The sequence below is a fragment of the Ciconia boyciana genome, chromosome 6 (assembly GCF_034638445.1).
Source record: "Ciconia boyciana chromosome 6, ASM3463844v1, whole genome shotgun sequence".
Taxonomy (NCBI): Eukaryota; Metazoa; Chordata; class Aves; order Ciconiiformes; family Ciconiidae; genus Ciconia; species Ciconia boyciana.
This window is the reverse complement of record NC_132939.1, coordinates 17,336,795-17,360,486: the sequence shown is the minus strand read 5'-3', so window position 1 is coordinate 17,360,486 and position 23,692 is coordinate 17,336,795. Positions and strand designations below refer to the sequence as shown.

Genomic DNA, 23,692 nt, shown 5'->3' with positions numbered 1-23,692 from the left:
GTAACAGGTTCATCCTGGGGCACCTCTGGAAACCCCACTGAGGAGCTCTGGGACAGATTCACTCCACCTCAGCTAAAATGGGACAAAACGAAGGAAAGGACACAGCAGCACATATTCAGAACAAGGGGAAAAATGGACACAATGCCTAGCATAAGCAACACAGGAGCACCTCAACAGTCTCCTCTCTGCTGACGAGCTGAGCACAGCAGCATGGCTGAGAGCCACACAGCCCAGTGCTGCCCACAGCCCAGCTGCAGCCACAGGCCCCTCCAACAGGGGAAGTTCCCCAGGCACAATGCACTGTGTGGGAGCCCTTCAAAATAAGGACCTGAGGGCTACATCCACAAGGAGGAGAAGGCAACAAAACCTCCCACAGAACCCCCTTCCACACATTAACATTGCTGACTGCAGGCAGGTCGCGTGCAGCACTTCTGCCTGCAACAACATTATATTTCAACCCTCGGGCAGGTAGGCAGAATCCTGTGCGGCACAGCAAAATACAGTCCGCCAGAAACAGGGCTGCAAGAAACTGTGACTTACTTGTATACAGGCTTATGGACACCCCTTCTCCTTCCGTCTGACCACCAGCTGCTACTGCAAATACTGTGAAATTGTACATCGTCCCAGGGATTAACTCAGTAATTTCGACTTTGGTGACATTGGACGTCAGGTTCCTAATAGAGGTATCATTTACAACCTCTATCCTGTATGTGTAGGAGCTGGAAATAGTGTTGTTCACCGCCCATGTTAAGTTGACAGAAGTCACACCGACATATTCTGCCTTGAGATCAAGAACTGGGCTGGGCTCTGTGGAAGCAAAGACAACAAGCTGTCAACCTGCAAGAACATCTGCTCACATACATGGACAGAAGAAACACAGGCACGCCACTACTTCACTCTCTTCACACCACTCATCGTTCAGAGTGCAGGAGCACCCCGACAACATCACCAGATGCTCATGGAGGCTTTTGCATCAAAGGGCAGCTAAGGAAAACCTGAAGAAAAGTCATTCTGAGTGAGATTCATCTCCCTTTGACACTCCAAAGCAGAAGCACAGGTCATCACTCCGACAGCACTCCCAGGATTTTGCTTGGGAATTCAGAGATGTGTTCAGGAAAGATACAAGGTTGCAGGGGAAGGTAGGGAAAGAAGGTGGTGGTGTATCTGTGCACAGTAAAAGGTAAGGAACATCAAATATCACTGCAAGAGAAACTGAGGGGATGACCCAGGCACTGTGGCTCCTTCGCCACCCTTGATGCCCTGAGCTCACTCCTGAGCTAGTGCTGCCTAACGCTCACTCTCCTGCTGCAGCCCAATGTCAGCCACAGGCCCCCAGATCACAAACATTCCCTGGGCAGAACACACTCTCTGTGTGGGAACCCTTTTAAAATAACGGTGTGAGGCTGCCATCCTCCAAGAATTGAAGGCAGCAAGACTGCCCACACAAATCCCAGGCCAGGGAGGCAAGTTCTTAGGAAGAGTTCCATCACTGCATCACAGGCCTTGGTGACTATGTTGAACAACCGCTGTTTTTGAGGGGTTTTCCTTTACTTTGTTTTTAAAAAGAAGGCTATGTCCCTTCCACACAAACATCTCTGACTGCAAGCAGGCAAAGTACAGCACCTCTGCCTGCAACAACATTATATTTCAACCCTCAGGCAGGTAGGCACAGCCCTGAGCTGCACAGCAAAATACAGCCCACCAGAAACAGGGCTGCAAGTAACTGTGACTTACTTGTATACAGGCTTATGGACACCCCTTCTCCTTCCGTCTGACCACCAGCTGCTACTCCAAATACTGTGAAATTGTACATCGTCCCAGGGATTAACTCGGTAATTTCGACTTTGGTGACATTGGATGTCAGGTTCCTAATAGAGGTATCATTTACAACCTCTATTCTGTATGTGTAGGAGCTGGAAGCAGTGTCGCTCACTTCCCACATTAAGTTGACTTTCTCAGCACCAACATATTCTGCCTTGAGATCATGGATTGGGCTGGGCTCTGTGAAAGCAAAGACAACAAGCTGTCAACCTGCAACAATATCTGCTCACATACATGGACAGAAGAAACACAGGCACGCCACTACTTCACTCTCTTCACACCACTCATCGTTCAGAGTGCAGGAGCACCTCAACAACATCACCAGACGCTCATGGAGGCTTTTCAATCAATGGCTGGGTAACAGAAAAATGAGAAAGAGGCATCTCAAATGCAATTCATTTTCCTTTCCCATGTAAAAGCAAGAGCACAGGTCATCATGTTGCCAGCAGTCCCAGGGTTTACCCTGGCAATCCAGAGAGGTGGGCAGGAAGGGGAAAAGAGTAGAGCGGAAAGACGGTGGTGCACAGCAAAAGGTAAGGAACATCAAATATCACTACTGGAGGAACAGAGGTGATGACCCAGGCACCCTGCTCCTTCTCAAACCCTCATGCCCTGAGCTCACTCCCATGGCAGAGAGACCATCTCCAAAAACCCTCTCTGCAGCACCCTATTCTCTGTGCATCTTCAAAACAGGGCAACTAGCCATTACAGTCAGGCAGCTCAGGAGAGGCTTTTGGGAATCGACTTGAAAGGTAGGAGCACACACGCAAGTACATTTCAGGACAACACAAATGACAAGAACAGGCATCTGTTTTCTTTCAAATACACCCTGTGGAATAACCAGGCTGGGCTACAGCCTTGCAGGCCAGCTCCAAAATGGTCCCTCCAACACCACACGTCAAGACTTTTGATGCTCAACATGGCAAGGTGCTGGATAGCCAAAGCAGTTCTGAACTAGTGTTGCCTAAATGTCATTCTCCTGCTGCAGCCTGATGGCATCTATGGACCCCCAAATCACAAGAGTTCCCTTGGTGCAATATGCTCTGTGTAAGATCCCCTTAAAATAAGGGTCTGAAGCCCCCATACTCTAGGAAATGAAACCAACCCCCTTTCCCAAATTTAGAAGACAGAGGTTCTCAGGGAAAAATCTCTTCTCTGTGTTGTCAGCCTTGGGGACAAACTTCACGAACAGCTTTCTATCAGGGCAATGCTGCTTCTGCACTTTAACATCCCATGCTTGGCAGATTGGCTATCTCCAGCTCCAGGACCTCTGCCTGCAACGTACTAAATTACAGACCTCAGGCAGGTAGGCAGAACCCTGTGCTGCACAGCAAAATACAGCCCACCAGAAACAGTTTCTTGCAGCCCACCTGCAAGAAATTGTGACTTACTTGTATACAGGCTTATGGACACCCCTTCTCCTTCCATCTGACCACCAGCTGCTACTGCAAATACTGTGAAATTGTACATCGTCCCAGGGATTAACTCAGTAATTTCAACTTTGGTGACATTGGACGTCAGGTTCCTAATAGAGGTATCATTTACAACCTCTATCCTGTACGTGTAGGAGCTGGAAGCAGTGTCGCTCACTGCCCATGTTAAATTGACAGAAGTCACGGCAACATATTCCGCCTTGAGATCATGGATTGGGCTGGGCTCTGTGGAAGCAAAGACAACAAGCTGTCAAGACAGAGAAATAAAGAAAGAAGAGCCACAACCACATATATCTATTCCACACAGAATGAGCATTATTTTAGCCAAGCAGCACTTCTACAGTATCAATGCCCAGTTTCAGACATTTATGCTGGGGCATCTCTGGAAAGGCCACAGGAGTTCTGGGGGATATTCTCTTTATTTCATTTCACATGCTAAAACTATTTATTTCCACAGTAGGTTTCTGGACAGAGAAACAGATGGAAATCAGGGAAGGAATCAGAGTGCAGGGTGATCTTGGTCTGTTCACTCAAAATTGCGTCCTCAAGTATTAATCTGAACCCTTCAGCCCAGCCTCTCCCCAACATCAGCAGAAGGAAACGGGCTCCTTAAGCAGGTCCAACAGCTGACCCACCCCAGGGGGCTGTGTCTGCAAGCCTGATTCAGCATCAACACTAGGCAGACAAGACTCACCTCAGGCAGCTTAGACAAGCTCATCTACTCAATAGCAGCTCCAGGACACACTGCTTCTAATTGCTTTAGAGGGATGTTGCCTGTTCCCTTTCCACTCCTGAGCTAGACACAACAAAAAAAGATCTTCTCCTCCCATCTGACCCTCTGATCTGGGAAAAGATGCTATGGCACAAAGCCAACAAAAATGGCACCACACTTGACAACGAAGCCCTAGGCACTGTCAGAGCCCACAGGAGCCCCAGGCCAGGGACTCTGAAAAGAGCTCAAAACAATCTTGAGGAACAAAAAGCCTCTGGGATGCTGGCCACCACATCCCTGCACACCATGCTCTTTGGTATAAGCACTGATAAGCTGCTCCCAGAAGCATTGTAGGAGGCCCATTCAGCCCTCAAGTCTAGAGAAAGTCATGCTGCTGTAACAGCTGGATCTCTACATAGTCTTAAGCAGTCAAGCTGATGAAATAACTGCTTTACAGGCAATGCATGCACACACACACACAGTTTCAGTCCTTTTCCCTTTTACCAAAGACTGCTTGGCACTCATGCTCACAGGAACCTGGAGCAAAGCAACATTACAATGAGAAATAGTACCAAGTTGGAAACCGCAGATAAAAGAGCAGGGCAATTTGGTACAAACTGCATGTTTACTTGCAATTGAGAAGCACCATTTCCTTACTTGTATAAAGGCTTATGGACACCCCTTCTCCTTCCGTCTGACCACCAGCTGCTACTGCAAATACTGTGAAATTGTACATCGTCCCAGGGATTAACTCAGTAATTTCGACTTTGGTGACATTGGACGTCAGGTTCCTAATAGAGGTATCATTTACAACCTCTATCCTGTATGTGTAGGAGCTGGAAATAGTGTTGTTCACCGCCCATGTTAAGTTGACAGAAGTCACACCGACATATTCTGCCTTGAGATCAAGAACTGGGCTGGGCTCTGTGGAAGCAAAGACAACAAGCTGTCAACCTGCAAGAACATCTGCTCACATACATGGACAGAAGAAACACAGGCACGCCACTACTTCACTCTCTTCACACCACTCATCGTTCAGAGTGCAGGAGCACCCCGACAACATCACCAGACGCTCATGGAGGCTTTTGCATCAAAGGGCAGCTAAGGAAAACCTGAAGAAAAGTCATTCTGAGTGAGATTCATCTCCCTTTGACACTCCAAAGCAGAAGCACAGGTCATCACTCTGACAGCACTCCCAGGACTTCCCTTGGGAATCTAGAGACATAGGCAGGAAAGGGATGACTACGGTGGGGAAGGAAGGGGGTTTTTTTTGGTCAGTTGGTTGTTTTTTGGTTTTGTTGTTGTTCTGGGGGATTTTTTTGTTTTGGGACGGGGGAGGTTTTTAGGGAGTTTGGTGTTAAAAAAACAAACACACACAGGGCTGTGTTTCTCCTACACAGTAACACCCCATTCTTAGTAGACAGCCCAGGTAATGTTGTATTACATTTCAACCCTCAGGCAGGTAGGCACAGCCCTGAGCTGCACAGCAAAATATGATCCACCAGAAACAGAGCTGCAAGTAACTGTGACTTACTTGTATACAGGCTTATAGACACCCCTTCTCCTTCCGTCTGACCACCAGCTGCTACTGCAAATACTGTGAAATTGTACATCGTCCCAGGGATTAACTCGGTAATTTCGACTTTGGTGACATTGGATGTCAGGTTCCTAATAGAGGTATCATTTATAAACTCTATTCTGTACGTGTAGGAGCTGGAAGCAGTGTCGCTCACTGCCCACATTAAGTTGACTTTCTCAGCACCAACATATTCTGCCTTGAGATCATGGATTGGGCTGGGCTCTGTGAAAGCAAAGACAACAAGCTGTCAACCTGCAACAATATCTGCTCACATACATGGACAGAAGAAACACAGGCATGCCACTACTTCACTCTCTTCACACCACTCATCATTCAGAGTGCAGGAGCTCCCCGACAACATCACCAGATGCTCATGGAGGCTTTTGCATCAAAGGGCAGCTAAGGAAAACCTGAAGAAAAGTCATTCTGAGTGAGATTCATCTCCCTTTGACACTCCAAAGCAGAAGCACAGGTCATCACTCCGACAGCACTCCCAGGGCTTCCTTTGGGAATCTATAGAGGTAGGCAGGAAAGAGAATAGCACAGAATAGCGTAATTTCAGTTGGAAGGGACCTAAAACGATCATCTAGTCCAACTGCCTGACCACTTCAGGGCTGACCAAAAGTTAAAGCATGTTATTGAGGGCATTCTCCAAACGCCTCTTAAACACTGACAGGCTTGGGGCATTGACCACCTCTCTAGGAAGCTTGTTGCAGTGTTTGACCACCCTCTCAGTAAAGAAATGCTTCCTAATGTCCAGTCTAAACCTCCCCTGGTGCAGCTTTGAACCATTCCCGCGAGTCCTGGCACTGGATCCCGGCGAGAAGAGATCAGCACCTCCCTCTCCACTTCCCCTCCTCAGGAAGCTGTAGAGAGCAATGAGGTTGCCACTCAGCCTCCTTTTCTCCAAACTAGACAAACCCAGTGTCCTTAGCCACTCCTCATAGGACATTCCTTCCAGCCCTTTCACCAGCTTTGTTGCCCTCTTCTGAACACATTCAAGTACTTTAACATCCTTCTTAAATTGTGGGGCCCAGAGCTGCACACAATAGTCAAGGTGAGGCCGCACTAGCACTGAATACAGTGGGATAATCACCTCTTTTGACCAGCTGGTTATACTGTGTTTGATGCACCCCAAGATGAGGTTTGCCCTCTTGGCTGCCAGGGCACACTGCTGACTCATATTGAGCCTGCTGTTGACCAGCACCCCCAGGTCCCTTTCTGCAAGGCTGCTCTCCAGCCACTCCTCTCCCAATTTAGACTTGTGCCTGGCGTTACTCTGTCTCACGTGGAGAATCCGGCATTTGGACTTGTTAAATTTCATGCCATTAATCATTGCCCAATGCTCCAATCTATCTAGATCCCTCTGCAAGGCCTCTTGTCCCTCAAGAGAGTCAACACCACCTCCCAGTTTGGCATCATCAGCAAACTTGCTAATGGCGCATTCAACTCCTGCATCCAGATCATTGATAAATATATTGAACAGGAATGGCCCTAGAATTGAGCCCTGAGGAATACTGCTGGGTGACCAGTCACTAGCCAAATGTAGCCCCATTCACTGCAACCCTTTGAGCTCTGCCCTTCAGCCAGTTCTTCACCCAGCACACTGCACTGTGAACCTGCTCATCCCACAGTTGGACAACTTGTCCAGAAGGATGCTGTGAGGGACAGTATCAAAAGCCTTACTAAAATTCAGAAAAAACACATCCACCGCCTTCCCTTCATCCACTAGGTGGGTGACCTTATCATAGAAGGACAGCACATTAGTTAAACAGGACTTTCCCTTTGTGAACCCACATTGACTGTGCCTGATGACTGCATTATTCTTTAAATGCCTTTCAATAGTACCCAGTATGATCTTCTCCATAATTTTTCCAGGAACGGAGGTTAGTCTAAAAGGTCTGTAGTTTCCTGGGTCCTCCCTCATGCCCTTCTTGTAAACTGGAATAACATTGGCTAGTTTCCAGTCAGCAGGGACCTCCCCAGAGTCCCAAGACCTTTGGTAGATGATTGAGAGGGTTTCTGCCATAACATCTGCTAGCTCCTTCAGTACTCTGGGATGAATCCCATCAGGCACCACGGACTCGAGAACATTAAGCTGATACAGCTGGTCTCTTACAATTTCAGTGTACACAAATGGGAAGTCACTTTTCCCGCACTCATGGTCCTCTGACTCAGGGGACTGGGCAGTCCAAAGTCTATCTGTAGTATTAAAGACTGAGGAAAAAAAAAAGCCATTGAATGCCTCCGCTTTTTCTTCATCCTTATTAGTCAGGTGATCATCTTCAACAAGTATCGGTCCGATGTTCTCTTTAGACCTCCTCTTGCTATTAACATACATAAAGTTTTTTTCTTGTCTGACATAACACTGGCCAGTTTCAACTCTAATCGAGCTTTGGCCTTTCATGTCTTCTCCCTACATATACGAACCATGGCTCTGTAACCTTCCTGCAAAGCCTGACCTTGCTTCCACAGATCATACAATTTCTTTTTTGTCTTTCCGCTTGAGCTCCACAGGGATTTCCCTGTTCAACCAAGCTGGCCTTCTGCCCCGCTTGCTTGACTTTTGACACAGCAGAATTGCCTGCTCTTGTACTTCTAAAGGTGGTTCTTAAAAAGTCACCAGCACTCGTGGACCCTTAAGCCCTCAAAAGCAGATTCCCAGGGTACTCTGCTAAGTAGCTCCCTGAATAGCTTAAAGTTTGCTCTCTTGAAGTCCAGGGTAGCAACTCTGCTATCTTTTTTTCTTATTACACTGAAAATTTTAAACTCAACCATTTCGTGATCACTGTGGCCAAGACAGCCACATCCTGCATGAGTCCTTCTCTATTCACAAACAGCAAGTCTAAGGGGACATCTTTCCTAGTTGGCTCACTGAGTACTTGTGACAAGAAGTTATCTCCCATATGAGGGGATATGAGGAGATGAGGATGGAGAGGAAAGAAGGTGGGTTTTGTTTGGATGGTTTTGCTTTGTTTTTTTTAAAGCAGGGATGTGTCTCGTCTACACATTAAGACCCCATGCTTAGTAGACAGCCCAGATTAGGCTCCAGGATTAAAACATCACGTCTATAAACAATAGTTTTATATTTCAGCCCTCAGGCAGGTAGGCAGAATCCTGTGCTGCCCACCAGAACAGGGCTGCAAGAAACTGTGACTTACTTGTATAAAGGCTTATGGACACCCCTTCTCCTTCCGTCTGACCACCAGCTGCTACTCCAAATACTGTGAAATTGTACATCGTCCCAGGGATTAATTCAGTAATTTCGACTTTGGTGACATTGGACGTCAGGTTCCTAATAGAGGTATCATTTACAACCTCTATCCTGTATGTGTAGGAGCTGGAAATAGTGTTGTTCACCGCCCATGTTAAGTTGACAGAAGTCACACCGACATATTCTGCCTTGAGATCAAGAACTGGGCTGGGCTCTGTGGAAGCAAAGACAACAAGCTGTCAACCTGCAAGAACATCTGCTCACATACATGGACAGAAGAAACACAGGCACGCCACTACTTCACTCTCTTCACACCACTCATCGTTCAGAGTGCAGGAGCACCCCGACAACATCACCAGACGCTCATGGAGGCTTTTGCATCAAAGGGCAGCTAAGGAAAACCTGAAGAAAAGTCATTCTGAGTGAGATTCATCTCCCTTTGACACTCCAAAGCAGAAGCACAGGTCCACCGTGTCCACTGCTGTGCCAGTGCTCCCAGGACTTCCCTTGGGAATCTAGAGACATAGGCAGGAAAGAGATGAGGATGGAGGGGAAGGAAGATAAACAAAACAAAAACATGTGTTTGTGTTTCCGCTGCACACTATCATCCTATCCTTTGCACATAGCACAGATCAGGCTCCAGGACTAAAATGTCATGTCTGTATACAACAGTATCGAATTATAATTCTCACATACATAGGTAGAGCCCTGAGCTGCACAGCAAAATACAGTCCACCAGAAACAGGGCTGCAAGTAACTGTGACTTACTTGTATACAGGCTTATGGACAGTTCTTCCTCTTCTGTCTCATTATCGTTCACTACCACAAATACTGTGAAATTATACAATGTCCCAGGGATTAACTCTGTAATTGTGGCTTTGGTGACATTGGATGTCAGGTTCCTAACAGAGGCACTGCTTAGAACCTCTATCCTGTATGTGTAGGAGTTCGAAGCATTGTTGTTCACTGCCCATGTTAAGCTGACATGAGTCACACCGACATACTCTGCCTTGAGATCAAGAACTGGCCTGGGCTCTGTGAAAGGCAAGGGGGGAAAAAAAAAAAAAATCTTTTAACCTGCAGGAATATTTGCTGACAAACCCATAAAGCACTCTTCTCCCTGCCCTACCCAAACAGGTATCTGTAAAACAGTAAACATCCTGGGAAAATAATCAAGCCATCCTTATATGTTGCAAGGCACACTTGCTAGCTCTGCAATCTACTCTTTTTCTAACTCCTGAATTCACTTCATCTCAAGGAGTAAAACTGCCTAGGTGCAGCAGTGATTACCATCCTGCCTCAGCTGTCAACTTCATGCAGGGTGCTGAAAAAAACTGGAACACACAACCTGCTGTTATTTTTTTCCTAAGCTGGCTATCGCAAACAGAAGAGCCTTTCTAGCTGCAAGATTTACACAGCTCTCCTCTAGACACATAACTTCTATACTAGGTAGAGTACTTCAGCTATACGTTGCTACATATGTATTTCAAATCTCTATGTCACAGTATGTTTGAACTGTTGCAGCTGTAACCTAAAAAGCCATAATTAGCAGGGAACTGAGCCCAAGTCTAACAGTGATAAAACTATTTCAAGGCCATGCAGCAATCACAGTGTTAAACTGCACTCCCAGTCAGCTGTGCAGATACATTGCTTTGGCCCATTCTCTACTCCAGTAAAGCAGTTGGATCCACACCCCTGTGCATGCTCTTCGTACTCTGGACTAGAGTTTGGGCTTAAAATGCTAACACAGTATAAAAGCAAAAAACACCCTGAAGATTCATATCCCAGTCACATTCCAAACCACTTACGTGTTACATTGTTCTGATCACTTATTGTGCTGTCAGATAGCGGCACATCCCTGGATGATTTTCCACCTCCATAGGTTTTGTTCCCATTTGTAGAGTTTACTGATAAATTATCATTACTACTGGTTCCTGTTTCTGCAGTTACATTTTTTGAACTGCAGTCCTCGGTGCCTGAAAGAATACAAAGCAATAAGTATCTTCTGAGTTTCCCATTTGCAAAAGCATAGTCATTTTTAGATCGCGCAAAGGCCTGCAGTCACTTCTGTTTTCCCAGTTTGTTCTCCTACAAAGATTTCACTGCACATTTCCTGGTTTTACCCTTTTTAACTTCTGTCAGATGACTTGATTTAGATTAAGAGATTGCCACATTATTTCAGTCATTCACTGACTCACGGTTTGGATGAAAGCTAGCATGATCTGCTCTTTTTTTCAGCGCAGTTTTGTTTGAAAAGAACGGAACAAAGTTGCAGCCACATTCTGCGTGTGTATTTTTCTCACGTATTATCAGAAGCTAGCTGCTTTACTTAACCTGGCATAGCAATTTTGTCTCTTCCCCTCAGTGTACGAGCAAAACAGTTCTCATATTCACACAGTTTGTTCCCACAAGTAAGGAAGAGACATAGTATACCTACAGGGAACAACTTTAGGTTGATAAACACAGCTCAAAGTGTGGAGAGAATTGATTCAGGCCCTAAAATTTAAAGGCTAACTCATGCAAGTATGACGTTCAGTATTAAGGTAGAACTCATCTGCAAGTACTTCTGGAAATTTTTGCCACATGAAAACTTGTCATCTTGGCAAGTACAGCAGTTGCTATACTCACTTCAGAAAAATTCTTAAAGCATCACTTTGGGCGTCTGTCTGTGTTTTGGGGTTTGTTTGTTTTGTATTGCCTTTAAGTATATTTTCCAATCTTCCTAAGCATGTTATATCTGTACTTCGTTTTACCAGAACTCTTTACAAACTGAAAAGCAAGGGGATTAAAGTGCACATTTGTATCTTCAAATATCCTTAAACGCACTGCAGGAATTACAGTCACTAAAATGAGCAAGTTTACATTTTTGAATGCTATTTCTAAAAATTCTTTTCAGGAAGTTTTTTTTTTAAATACTTAGCTGATACTGTTCAATCTTTCTTAAAAGAAATTATGATAATGAGAGGTATATTAAAAAATATAATTGAGTACAGAATGATACTTACAAGCAATTGTACATCTGACCTGGAAAACAAAACAAAACAAAAAAGAAATTAAAACGTTAAAACTACTGGAAGCTCAAATAAAATAAGGACTGGTTTAATTAACACATGGGGAAGGACCAGTTAAAACAAACAAACAAAAACCCAACCAAAACCAAAACTCCAACAAAAACAACTACCCAAAAAACTATTGTTGTGCTCCAGACTTTTCAACCTGCAAAAGAGATACCTAAAAATCTACTGACATAAAAATAACACCAAAAGTATACCAAACTATCAGAGAAAAAAACACAAACATGCTGGCAAAATGTTACCACTTTTTTTTTTAGCCTGAACAGTTTATTTTGTCACAGAAACAGCTTGCATAACATATGCCGATTATTTTGCACATATAAATTTAAAAACAAAACCTACAAGATTGTAGTCAAAAGACACTTTAGTTAGTACCTTCGACACCATCCCACAAAAAGCAGCAGATGCTAATTAGGTCTTTTTTATCCATAACATTTTTCCTTTCATCCTATTGCTGTATAAATTTTATTATTACTTCTCACAAAAGAATATTTTGCATTTTCTGAAACAAACTCAGTGTGGTCAAAGTCAAAACACTTAGTATATATTCTGAAATCTAGTTTCTATGTGTACATATCCATAAAGTCTCAGCATTTGCCATTTAACCGCAATCTGAGACTACTCTACTAGTAATACTGACAAGCACACCAGAATTTTGCTTTGAAAACGTTTTTTAGTCTTTCAAGCTTTTACTTCCGAATAAGCCATTTCCCTTCCTGTTAGCGTGCAAACTGTCCTGTAAATTGTTTTGTTCATCTTCCTCCAGGTGGCAGCACAAAATGCTTCTAAAGGAGTGAAGTAAAAGCCCCAGACTGAGGTCTGCAGACGCTCGAGAGGAAAACTGTGATTTCCTGAGACTCTAGTAGCCAGCTGATGCCAACCAACTGCAGCAGCCACTTTTGTCATGTAACAAACAGATTACTTAAGCAATTGCATCAGGGATTAAATACAACTATTCACCTTGCAAAGCTACACACAACAAGGCAAAAACAAGGATGTAGAGATATGTGTCCCACAGACAGGCAGGTCTCCAGGATGGCACTGGAGATCCACAGGTCACAGTGCCTTGTGCCAGGGAGGCTTGCGGGCGTGGGACGTTTCTGCCCATGCACCTCTCGGTCTGTTTTTGGCATCACGGTGGGTGCAGGCAGAGGCAGTCTCCAGCCCTGGCTGCTCTAACATCACCTGCAGAAGGGTTAGTCCTTTGGTGGACCCTATACTGTATTGCTCCTAGAAAATCCAGCTCAGCTTTATGCCAGATGGTGCCTTACCCACACAAAGCACCAAGCCTGCTGACTGCAGAGGTTGACGCATTTATCTAAAGCACTTGAAATTGTCTCGTTTTCTCTTTCCACCCTGTTTTCTTAGACAGTTTCTTAGCTGTTTCTGCAATTCCACGAGCTAACCCAAAATAAGCAGCTATATCACAACAACCCAATGCGGAGCTTGAATCCCAAATCGCTCACCCCCCAGCTCTCACATTGCTGGTGCCACAAGTAGCTCCATCAGCAGTAGCTCCCCGCATCACCGTCATGGGCCCAAGCAGACATACCCTCAAAAAGTAGTCAGAAGATACCATTAAATCATCTTGTTGTCCATATGAGAGACTACAAAAAGCACTCTCCACAAAGATGAGGCAGGCCAGCTGTCTAAAAGCAACACTAGAAGCAACCCCTCCAGCTTTGCAACCCCTCCAGAAATGCAGCAGAAGCAAGCTTCAAGTGGAGAGACCCCCTTCCAGCCTGCGATGATCTCTGTGCCACAGCAAGAAGAGTTTGGGTACGCTTCCTAGGCAAAAGAGCACTTGTAAGCGTCAAAGAACTAACACCTGGTCTTCTCTAGCACAGGCCTACTGACAACTCAGGACACAAAGGACATTACTTGGGAGACAGATGTCCTATGTACAAGTGTTAGGCTCTTCCTCAACCTTTCTTAATATTTGAGAGCCTAGACAAACTGCAAGGCTATTAGGAAGTGAGGAAATGTTCATCTGCACTCAGGTCAAGAGCCCTTCTGTATTCTTTCACAAATAAGTGGCCAAGGAAGAAGAGACTACAAAGGAAAAAGCCACTCTTAAGGCAGGAAAACACTACTGTGCAGTGTTCAGAGCAGAAGTGCTAAGCTATGTGGAAACAGCTGCTGAATGGTGAACAACAGGTGACATTACCTGAAAAGCAGGGCAATCTAAAAGCAAAGTCAAAAAGATGCTATGTTTAATGAGAAAGGAAAATCACAAAAAAGAACAAAACCAACAAGAAATGCCACAGGACTGAGTAAGTCAGTGATTTCTGCAGCCCTACAGACAAAACAGCAAAAGCCTGACATCATTCACAGCCTGTCCTTCAGTTACTTTCTCTTCTGTAAAACTGCCTGAAGATGACAAAGTTTCTCATCTCCTTCTCCCCACATTTTGAGTTCAGGGGCACAGCATCTTTCCTGAGCAACAGGAACAACAGACATCGTATGACTGAGAAACAAGTATGCCACTACCAAGTCCCCTGCACGCCTGCTTCTCACCTCCCCATTTCTTCCCTGCCAGCTCAAACAAGCAGCATGTTGATTCCTGTTTTACCTCCAGCTACAGCCATCTGATCTAACAGCAAACTATTACCAAGCTGCTAGAAACTTGGTTGTACCGTCACGTGTGGGTTTTGTTAATGATGCTCAAACAACGAAAGGAAAGTTATGCAAAAACTCCTGTCACGTGATGAATGAACAGCTTCCCATCATTTTACTTGCTTTTGTTTATCACACACTTTCGCACTACCCCCTCACAATACCCCTCTCACTTTCCAGAACCCTATGTGCAAACCAAATTCAAAAAAACCCACATCCCGCCGGCAGCAGGCAGGCCTCCTTCTGAAACACAAAACCATACAAAACAAATGATCCCATTCCCAAGTGTCAGCCTGCCTGACTCGGTCATTCCGTGCTATGTTTCAGCACAAGCCATGAACTGAGCTGTTCTCCGGCCTTATGTTATTACTTACTGAGATGCTATTTACACAAAACATTTGCTTATTATTTCAGAGGATATCGGTGCTGAACACCTGATTCTCCTTGTGTTCCATCTAATAGATCAGGAGCCCTGCTATTTTCACTTTTCTTTTCAATGACATGAGTCCGTATTATTCATGTGTAGAGTTGGGTATTTTTTTAATAAAAAAACGGGAACTTGGAGTACGGGTGGAACATCCCACCCCAAGAAAATACTCAACAGATCAAGAAGAGGCCACAAAACGCAAAACACTGAACATTTCAACTGAACAACAGGAGAGATGTGTATACACACACTCATCACTGTCATCAGCTATGGCAAATTAATCTTTTCATGTGTCACATAGCCACATTTCAAGCCTGATCAAAGGCTGCACATTCCAGAGGACTGAATAATTCATCTGCACTCACACAAGGTCTGTCCTGTGCTCCTTATGTGTGCAGTTTATTATCGACCAGGAGTTGGTGGTGTGTAATAGATGCAGGATTCAGCTCCATCCTCCTCAGGTATACAGTGGGTCACCTAATTGAGGAATTATTATTATTATTAGTCTCACAGGTAATCTTATTGAGGAAGAGATAAGATGTGCTACAGGAAAACATCTTCAAAAATACTAAGTGACTGAGAAGCCCAAGTTCCACTGATATTTGATAAGACTTAGTCTAAGATATTTGCAGGAGCAGGATTTAAAATGTGCCTGCTGTACCCATGCATCAGGGGAGCCACGGGAGCCGGTCAGCAGTGGGGAAGACAGTAGTGCCTCCCCTTCTGCTGGCCGCAAGACTTTAGATCAGCTTGGCTCTGCTGCCAAACTGTACCCTCTAACGACGTTAGGGTTCCTGCACCAGGAGGAAAACCCTTGTCCACAGCAGCCCACCTGCCTGGCGTGCTCCAGTTTCCAAAACAAACAACGTGGTTTGGTTCATGTAAATACAAGGCTAAGACACTGGCTAAACAGTCAAAGTGAGCAAACCAAAAAATCCTAACCAAAAAAACCCTCTTAGCCACAAATCCTTTCCGAGAACACTACTTGAGCCTGCTGCTTACTATTTCTTTTGTGCTCACCAGTGTGTGCCTTGTGACTCAGATGCAAAAAGCCAGGAAATTAATCACACCCCTCTCAAAGCTAACGATCTTTCACATGTGTACCTTCAGATCTTACCTTCTCCACCCACCCATCCTCTCAGGTTTGGAAGAGCTCCACAAAAATACCACCAAGCTATCACAGTGGTCTCCAAATTCTTTCTCAACACCCTTTCACAAAACCAACAGCATAATTAAGATCACTGTCCCAGTAATCCTGGTCTTGCTTCCTTTTGTTTTCCTGCTATGCCCACCTACCATTAGTTGTCCCACATCCATAACTATGGGCTTTAGGGCAAGCCACCACACTGCAGCCATTATGATGGTTTTAAGACTCCAGGCTTTGCTTTGCTGACATTATCAGTCATCGCTGCTCAGCCAACAAACATTAACCAGCAAAGATGCAGTAACTTGGCCACTTGCAGACTGCTGTGTCACCTCTGATGCTTCATACTTGGCATAGGTTTATTCAGAAAGTAATCCCACAGAAAGGTTTTATTCAAGGTCACACAAAGTAAGTGAAAATTAAACCCTGGAATGACACTAGGAAGCCCCACAATAACAGAATTGGGATTGCCCAGGTATTGCATCCACAGGCTGATTGACACAGCTTTGCAATAGTTGCTGATTTTCTAGGATTTGTAAGGCATTGACTGCTATCCCAGCTGGGGACATCTTCCCACTTCACTGGGAGTGTAAAGTCTAAATCAGCAAGGAGTGACACCTTCCTGTAGGAGACAACAGTCTCAGAGACAGGATGAGGTTTGGAAAGATGTAAAGTTTCTGTCTCTTGCAACCCATCTCATGGCTGCTTCACTTCATTAATTTCCACATTATATCCAAATTAATGAAGTTTGCAGGCTTACAGCACCAGGCAAGAAAAATGAGATCACCTGAACTGGGGCATGGAACTATGTGCCTAAACCTATATGAACCCAGTTCAAGTAACATGCCTTACTTTGGCAATTTTTGGGTTTTGGGGTGAAAAAATATCATACTGGAAAATGAGCTAAAATATACTTGTATAATATTTTGCCTTGTTTTCTAATTTCTTCCTAAAACGTCATAACTCTCCAACTGCAAAGCATTTTTCTGCACTTAAGCAGACAACTTTTAAGCAAAAACTGTTATACTGTTGTACTATTGTAAAATGCATAGAAATTCATACACAATTAAAGATATGCCAAGCCAAGAAAAGCAAGCGTTTTCCCCTGTGCATGAAAAGAAAAAAGACAATGTAGATTAAGCCTGTGTGCTGTAGATTCACTCCAAGCTATGCTAACAGTTCAGTTATCAGTTTTCAGTGGCATTTGTGAATACTTGGCCCTCCTGTATGAGGTCCTGGCTACTTGAAGGAGGAAATGGTCAACAGGAGGCTAAGTCAGAAGCTAACATTTAACTACGTTATATAGTTTCCTTTAAGACTGATTACTTTCTCGATTTGGTGCTAAAGTTTGGGGTTTTGGTTTTATTTTTTTGTTGATGGTGGGTTTTTTTTGTTTGTTTGTTTTGGGGTTTTTTGTTTGTGTTTTTTTTCCTCCCTTTTCCAGTGTATATTTACTCTGCTAAATTCATTTTAACTGTAACCCACAACACGCTTTTTGATTCAAATTAACTCTAGATGATCTCAATAATATGACACATTCACTTCCAATGAAAAACTGAAAATAAGCTGCAGCAAGGGTCAGCTCCACATGTTTTCCCCCTGGTGTCTTAGGCAGGCACTCACGGCCCATCCACAAAACACATTTCACAGAATGTTTGGTTTAAGTGGGTTTATCTTGGGGGAAAAAAGCTCTAATTTTAGAAGCAGTGTGCTAAGTTTTTCCAAGATCTTTGGAGTCTTGTCTTCTTTTAACCCTAAACGAGCAGCTTCGCTAATGAGACTGCATGGAACCAGATGGAGATCCAGAACGCAGAAGAAAGAAACATGAGCTGCTCTGTTTGTTATTAATTGGGTAGGGCTGGACCCTCTTAGGACACCACGTTGTATTAGGAAGCTATACAAAACCCTAAAGCAGTTGACAGCCCTACACAACTGTGCACAGACTATTTTGAGCTATTATGCAGTTATGTGAAAGAGGAATGACTATTTCCACTTTGCATGTATTTATATTTTACCCCTGACATTTCTAAATTCTATCTTCCCTGAAGCAAGCTTTTCTCCAAAGAGAGGCCAAATATCATTTTTTCCACTGGCTTTTATGAAAACAGATGAGGAGATTCTGGTTTGTGCAGCACCTCCAGTGAACTAAAAATGTTGTGGCAGACAAAGCCTTGTAGGAAAGCCAAGATGAGACACCAAATGAAAATTTGTGGTGAAACACACTGGAGAAAGTTCTTTCTTCCTCTCCTGACTTTTCTCCAAATTTTACCTGTATCTGCTTCTCAGATGGCTAGCCTAGGAATCAGGAGCTTTCTGGGCAATATATCCAAAATAAAGAGAAAAACATAGAATGGATCTAATTTGAATTGTACCTGTTAGATGTTTCCCCTTTCTCAGTCCTACCTTCAAGAAAAGATTTCTCGGGTAAGTTTTCCTGTGGCTTGGTACAAGGAAGTGAGTCATCTACCTGTGCACACACAAAACAAACAAGCAACAGAAATACCTAAGACCAAGCAGCACAGATTTTGGTAGGAAACGGGCTGACAATAGGCCTGGACACCAAACACAACTGCATCACAACTGATAGCTCTCTCACCACTGATCCTAGGAAGCACCAATTAGACTTCTTTCCAACGGCTTCCAGATCAAACATCAGTTTAAAACTTTTCCATGCAACCCAGTAGTTCTTCTCTGTTTCCCCCAAACCTGCAGATCCTAATGAACTACAGGCAGTAGGTGCTGCAAACAACCTCACAGTTCAGGAACATCCCTCCAAGCATCCTGCAATCTTCCAACTGAGAAAACAACAACAAAACTTCATCCTGGAGAAAGGCTGAGAAGTTTCAACGAGTTAAGTTATTCACATAACCCAAGAAGTCCTAAATGTAATGTCTCTTCAGAGACTATCTTGCTGAAGGAGTTTACAAAGAGAACAGTGTGCTTATTTGACAATGGCAATGAGTAATATTTAAAACAACTACTTACTAAAACCCAAATTGTTATCCTACTCGAGCTGCACATCATACCGACATCAGTGGAACTGCAGCTGGGTGTGTAATGAGCAATGCCTGAATCAAAAAACCTCCTCTTTTAATAAGAATTTTCAGTTAACACTGCCAGTCATTTTCCTTCAAAACTAAGAAAGCACCAACCTTTACTTTATGTGAACAAGGCGCATTCCTGCGTGTAGTCTAACAGTGCTATTTTTTCACTCTGAGTCATTACTCAGGCACACCCTGGAAGAGGATACAAAGAAAAAAAGAAGAAAAAAGAAGAAAGGGAAGGAAAAAAAAAAGACTCCTGTTGCAGTGACACAATGCTAACTGTCCCCAAGTCAGCAGGGTTGGCCACCCAGGCAACATGGAAAACGTACATCAGAGCCAGCAGCCGCCTGGCCTTTGCAGCACAGCCATGAAAATGAGGGGCATTTCTTGACAGGGCCCTATTTCAGATCTGCTTAGCTGAGAGCAATTGAGACTCTCAAGTTTCTCTCACCACAAGTAGATTTCACTTTCCTGACCTGGACACTTTAGACTCTACACAGTCTTTGCTCAGGAAAGTGTTAAAAGATACTTTACAAGGAGAACAACATTGAGCTGAATTTGGTTTGAGAGTTTTCCAAGTAAAACTAGCTGTAAAGGGATTTTAAAACTTACACAAAAGCTCAAATACAATATCAAGAAAGATGATTTATATTGAAAATAAAGACCAAATTTTTGATCTCTGACACGCTGTCTGGGGGCAGGAGAACGATGGCCTGTGAAAGCCTTCAGCTTGCTCACATAGAGCTCAAAACAGTCTTGGTAGACAGAAAATCCTTTTTTTGTGTCAGTCTTGATGCTGGTACATGAAGGGCTTGTTGTTTCCTGACTTACTTCTATACTTTTCTTAGGACAGTTTATCTTTTTGCCCTTACCAGGGTCCTGAAAACTTCCTAATTTAAAAAACAATGAGGTGTGCAGCTGGGAGAAACCAGCCTGTAACCACTGCCCGACACGGAGACCTCTCAGGCTAACCTTCATCTCCTCCTTCATGCTGTTACTGTTTATTACCATTTATTTATGCTCCTTCAGCACGTTCAGTTCTAACTCCATGTAAAATGCTCCACTAGAATCCAAATAAATTATCTGTATGGCACTGCGCTTGCCCTGTAGCTGGGTAAATCTACCCAAAGGGAGGGAGGAAAGCAATCCTTCCTCACCATCCCCAAACAGCAGCTCTGGTTTAATAATGCAGTCTTGAGACCACTAGAGGCCCCAATAAAACCATCAAACTTCAGCCCGAGTGACTAATAGCAGTGAAATAAGCCTAAATTCCCCTAAAACTTGACATATTCAGGAAAGTACAAGGCTAAGGTTGACCATGCTAGAGAATGAAGTGCGGATGTAGGTGTAAACGCTGGCTCAGATGCAGATCGTGGGAGCTAATGACACCATGCCAAGCTGGCTAAGGTAGGCTCAGTGCATCTTCAAGCATCACAAACCTGTCACGAGGGAAGTAATTTTATACAATAAATTACCGGCTGGACCTTAGAATTTCTTCATAGTGCTTATTTACTACATCTCACATTTTCAGCTGCACTGTTTTGTATTGAATCGACATTTCTGATGGGCCCTAAAAGCAAAGTAGCATTTGATCAACTTCTTCAAAACAAATGCAAATTGCCTCATAGCAAAAAATGTGGTGCTAAACCTTTTCCAACTCTAAAATAAGTCAGAGATCTGACTGATCTACAAGGATCAGATTATCACAAAACACAAACAATTCAATTAAATAAACAATGTTTTCCCATATGCTGTTTTCACATGCAACAACATGGGGCTGAGGGGACACCCTTGAGGTTTGCCTGCAACTGTCAGCTCATTTAATCCTTTAATGAATTTAAACTGTAGCAAAAGACAAATGGACTGCAAGCATTCAAAACATGTAGTAGTACTCCTGGGAGGGAACAAAAGATCTCATTGTATGGCTCCAGTAAGTTCATCTAGGGCTCTGCTATAGTCTCTCTTTTCCTCCTCTTTGAACAGAAGCTGAATAGAAACAGGAATGAGAATTGGCTCCACCACCACCCATCGCCAGACTCGCCTCTATGAATACATTAAGGCTGCATGAGAAGTTATTCACTGACAACAACATGGGCTGTCTCTCACCAGTCAATAGACATGTCTATCAAAGGTCAACTTCATGGCCATCTGGGAGGACGAGCTATGGTGGAAAAAGGCTGGATGACGCAGGGTCAGAACCAGAGATCAAACTGACACTGCAGCCTGACCAGCTGCAAACTTTTTATTCTAGAAAAATAATACCCATGGCTTCTTTCTCCTTCCAAGATACATGAAGGAGTTCCTACTGATCTGTATGTCTGGCTTAGCGCTGATACAGATCAAATAGCTAGTCGTTCATTTCAAACTCAACTATTTAAGAGGAAGATATGTTTACATTATTTATTATGATTCTCAAAACATGTTCATTTCAAATAAATTGCATATTGTATCACTGTGCAGTGTTTGCTTAGCCTTGTACATCACTTGAAAAAAGAAACAGAGGAAGTTTTAAAAACTAACACTCAATTTTTACAGCATTTTGGTCATTGTTTGCTTAGAGCAATAATACTACTGATATGGCTTCCCACAGCCTTTTCTATTTCCATACAATTATGGATTTTCTGCTACCTGTATCACCAGAATACAAAAGCATGACTCTTTCCATTGTGTGGTCTTAATAGACAAATCCAAAGTTTTCATAAAAGATTACTGAAAATAACTTTTTAAAAAAAGCAATTAAGTGAAAGACAAACATTCCTTAAATTTACCCAATTTCATCCAAACTGGTTGTATTACCATTAAATTAATATCCACTACCAGCAAGTTTAATGATGAAGCACAATTATTTCAACCAGAAATTCACCTTCCACTTTATGATTGTTCTTGCAGATTTTAAAAACACAAGATTTTAAAAAGAAATTCTCTATAAAAGTTATGTTTCTGAAGGCACATTACATATATATATTTTTTTTTAATACAGGCAGCCTTCTGTTTAACAGATAGCCTTGCCAAAATATTTTAAAAGCATTTTGAAGATTTATTAGAAATAGTGGTGCACTATTAAGAATAATTTTGTCACACAGGCCTCCACAACATTTTACAGTGTTACCCCTAATTGAAAACCAGAAAAGAGCAGCAACAAATGCAGTACCATTCTCCAAGCACTTTGACAGAGTCTGTAGTAGCAACTATTGCCTCAACTGTGGCCAAAAAAAAAGTGAGATATTAAAAAGAACTAATACTAGTCAGGCACCAACACTGCAGAAGAGATTGCAAGTAGGGGAGGGCTACATCAGTATCTCTCTTTTTCCTATCTATGTTATTAACCCATTTTGTCAAATTATTTTTTTAAAAGCGTATTTGGGACAGTTAGAAATTCAAGTCTAGGGATGTCCCCCAGATATCCTCAATGTATTTTAGACAAGCCTCTCAATACTTATATATAAAATGGTAGGATGAAAGAAGAGTAGCAGGTATTAGAATCAATCGCAACTGCTCATCCTCCTGCTTCATTTTTGTTGCATCTTCAACAACACCTAAACAGTTCCTTCAATTAATTATTCTTTGACTCAGACTGAAAGTCACAAAAATAGATTTAATTTTATTTCACCCAGATTATATGTTCAATGTCTTTGAAACATTAGATGTATTCTCTTTTGCTTTTATGTCCTCAACAAACCACAGACAGAAATTGAAAAATATCACTACCTCTTGTCTAGAAGCTTTCTAAGCTCAAGTTAAACTATAGAAACAGTTTCCCTGCACCACCACAAAATGCCTTGGAAGCCTAGAAGGACAAGAACTTTATGATTTATATACGTACAGGTTTATATGGATTTCACATGATAAAGATGAAACGATGCCTACAATAAAGAGTAGCAAAGCATTTCCAACCAAGAGAACAACAAATGATAGTAAAACATTTCCGTATCAGAGACATTTCTTTCTGGCCTGACATTCAGTGCTTAATTTTTTATACTTTGCAATAGCTAAAGTATAACATCTCTATCATTTTCAGGGAGGAAACAAGGACATACCCAAAACCAGCTAGAGCACAATCACTGCTGTTATTTATTTGCTAATTAAAAAAAAGTAAAATACAGGTAAGGCTATGAAAAATAATGCTCAAGTACTGCATTAAAACATAACTAGGCCACAAATGGGATTTTGATTGATCTGTTAAAAATATACTTCTAAACTTTCTCATCTGCAGGTTTAAGACTGACAAGTACCAAAGGTTTGAACAGAAAACCCACATAAATGTGTGTATGTTTGGAGCAGGAGCTATGGAGAAGGGTTGAGGAGAAACCCTTCAGATCACTGTGATGCATTTCACCATGTACACATGGGACAAAGCTTCATCTTCCCACTCAAATACTAAACCCACATTAAACTAGCATTAAGACAAAGATGAAACTAAATCCTCCATGCCTGCATCATATTTTATGTGCATGTCACAGAACACTAAGTCATTTATACTGTATTTCCTCATGTAATAGCTAGATTTCCTCCAGATTAGGGGGATAACATACATATTTGTAACTATCTATAAACTGCTGCTTGCCAACAGTAAAACCTGTAAAGCAGCAATACAAAACAGGAGTTAGGCAAACCTTAAGCCCTCTGGA

The 23,692-nt window shown here is 43.0% G+C and overlaps 1 protein-coding gene across 5 annotated transcripts in view; it reads right to left on the bottom strand.

Annotated features, from left to right (window-relative positions):
- Positions 1–23,692, bottom strand: part of PTPRJ (protein tyrosine phosphatase receptor type J) — an 80,551-nt gene that overhangs the window by 18,427 nt on the left and 38,432 nt on the right. Inside the window, exons 2-10 of one of the 5 annotated variants that reach the window (XM_072865230.1) lie at positions 11,765–11,783; positions 10,568–10,735; positions 9,528–9,794; positions 8,707–8,973; positions 5,501–5,767; positions 4,624–4,890; positions 3,213–3,479; positions 1,735–2,001; positions 541–807 (exon numbers count right to left, since the gene is read on the bottom strand). In XM_072865230.1, coding sequence (XP_072721331.1) covers positions 541–807; positions 1,735–2,001; positions 3,213–3,479; positions 4,624–4,890; positions 5,501–5,767; positions 8,707–8,973; positions 9,528–9,794; positions 10,568–10,735; positions 11,765–11,783 — 2,056 coding nt within the window. The remainder of the gene's footprint in view (positions 1–540; positions 808–1,734; positions 2,002–3,212; positions 3,480–4,623; positions 4,891–5,500; positions 5,768–8,706; positions 8,974–9,527; positions 9,795–10,567; positions 10,736–11,764; positions 11,784–23,692) is intronic. The other 4 variants (XM_072865233.1, XM_072865234.1, XM_072865232.1 and 1 more) reach the window with 4 other exon arrangements.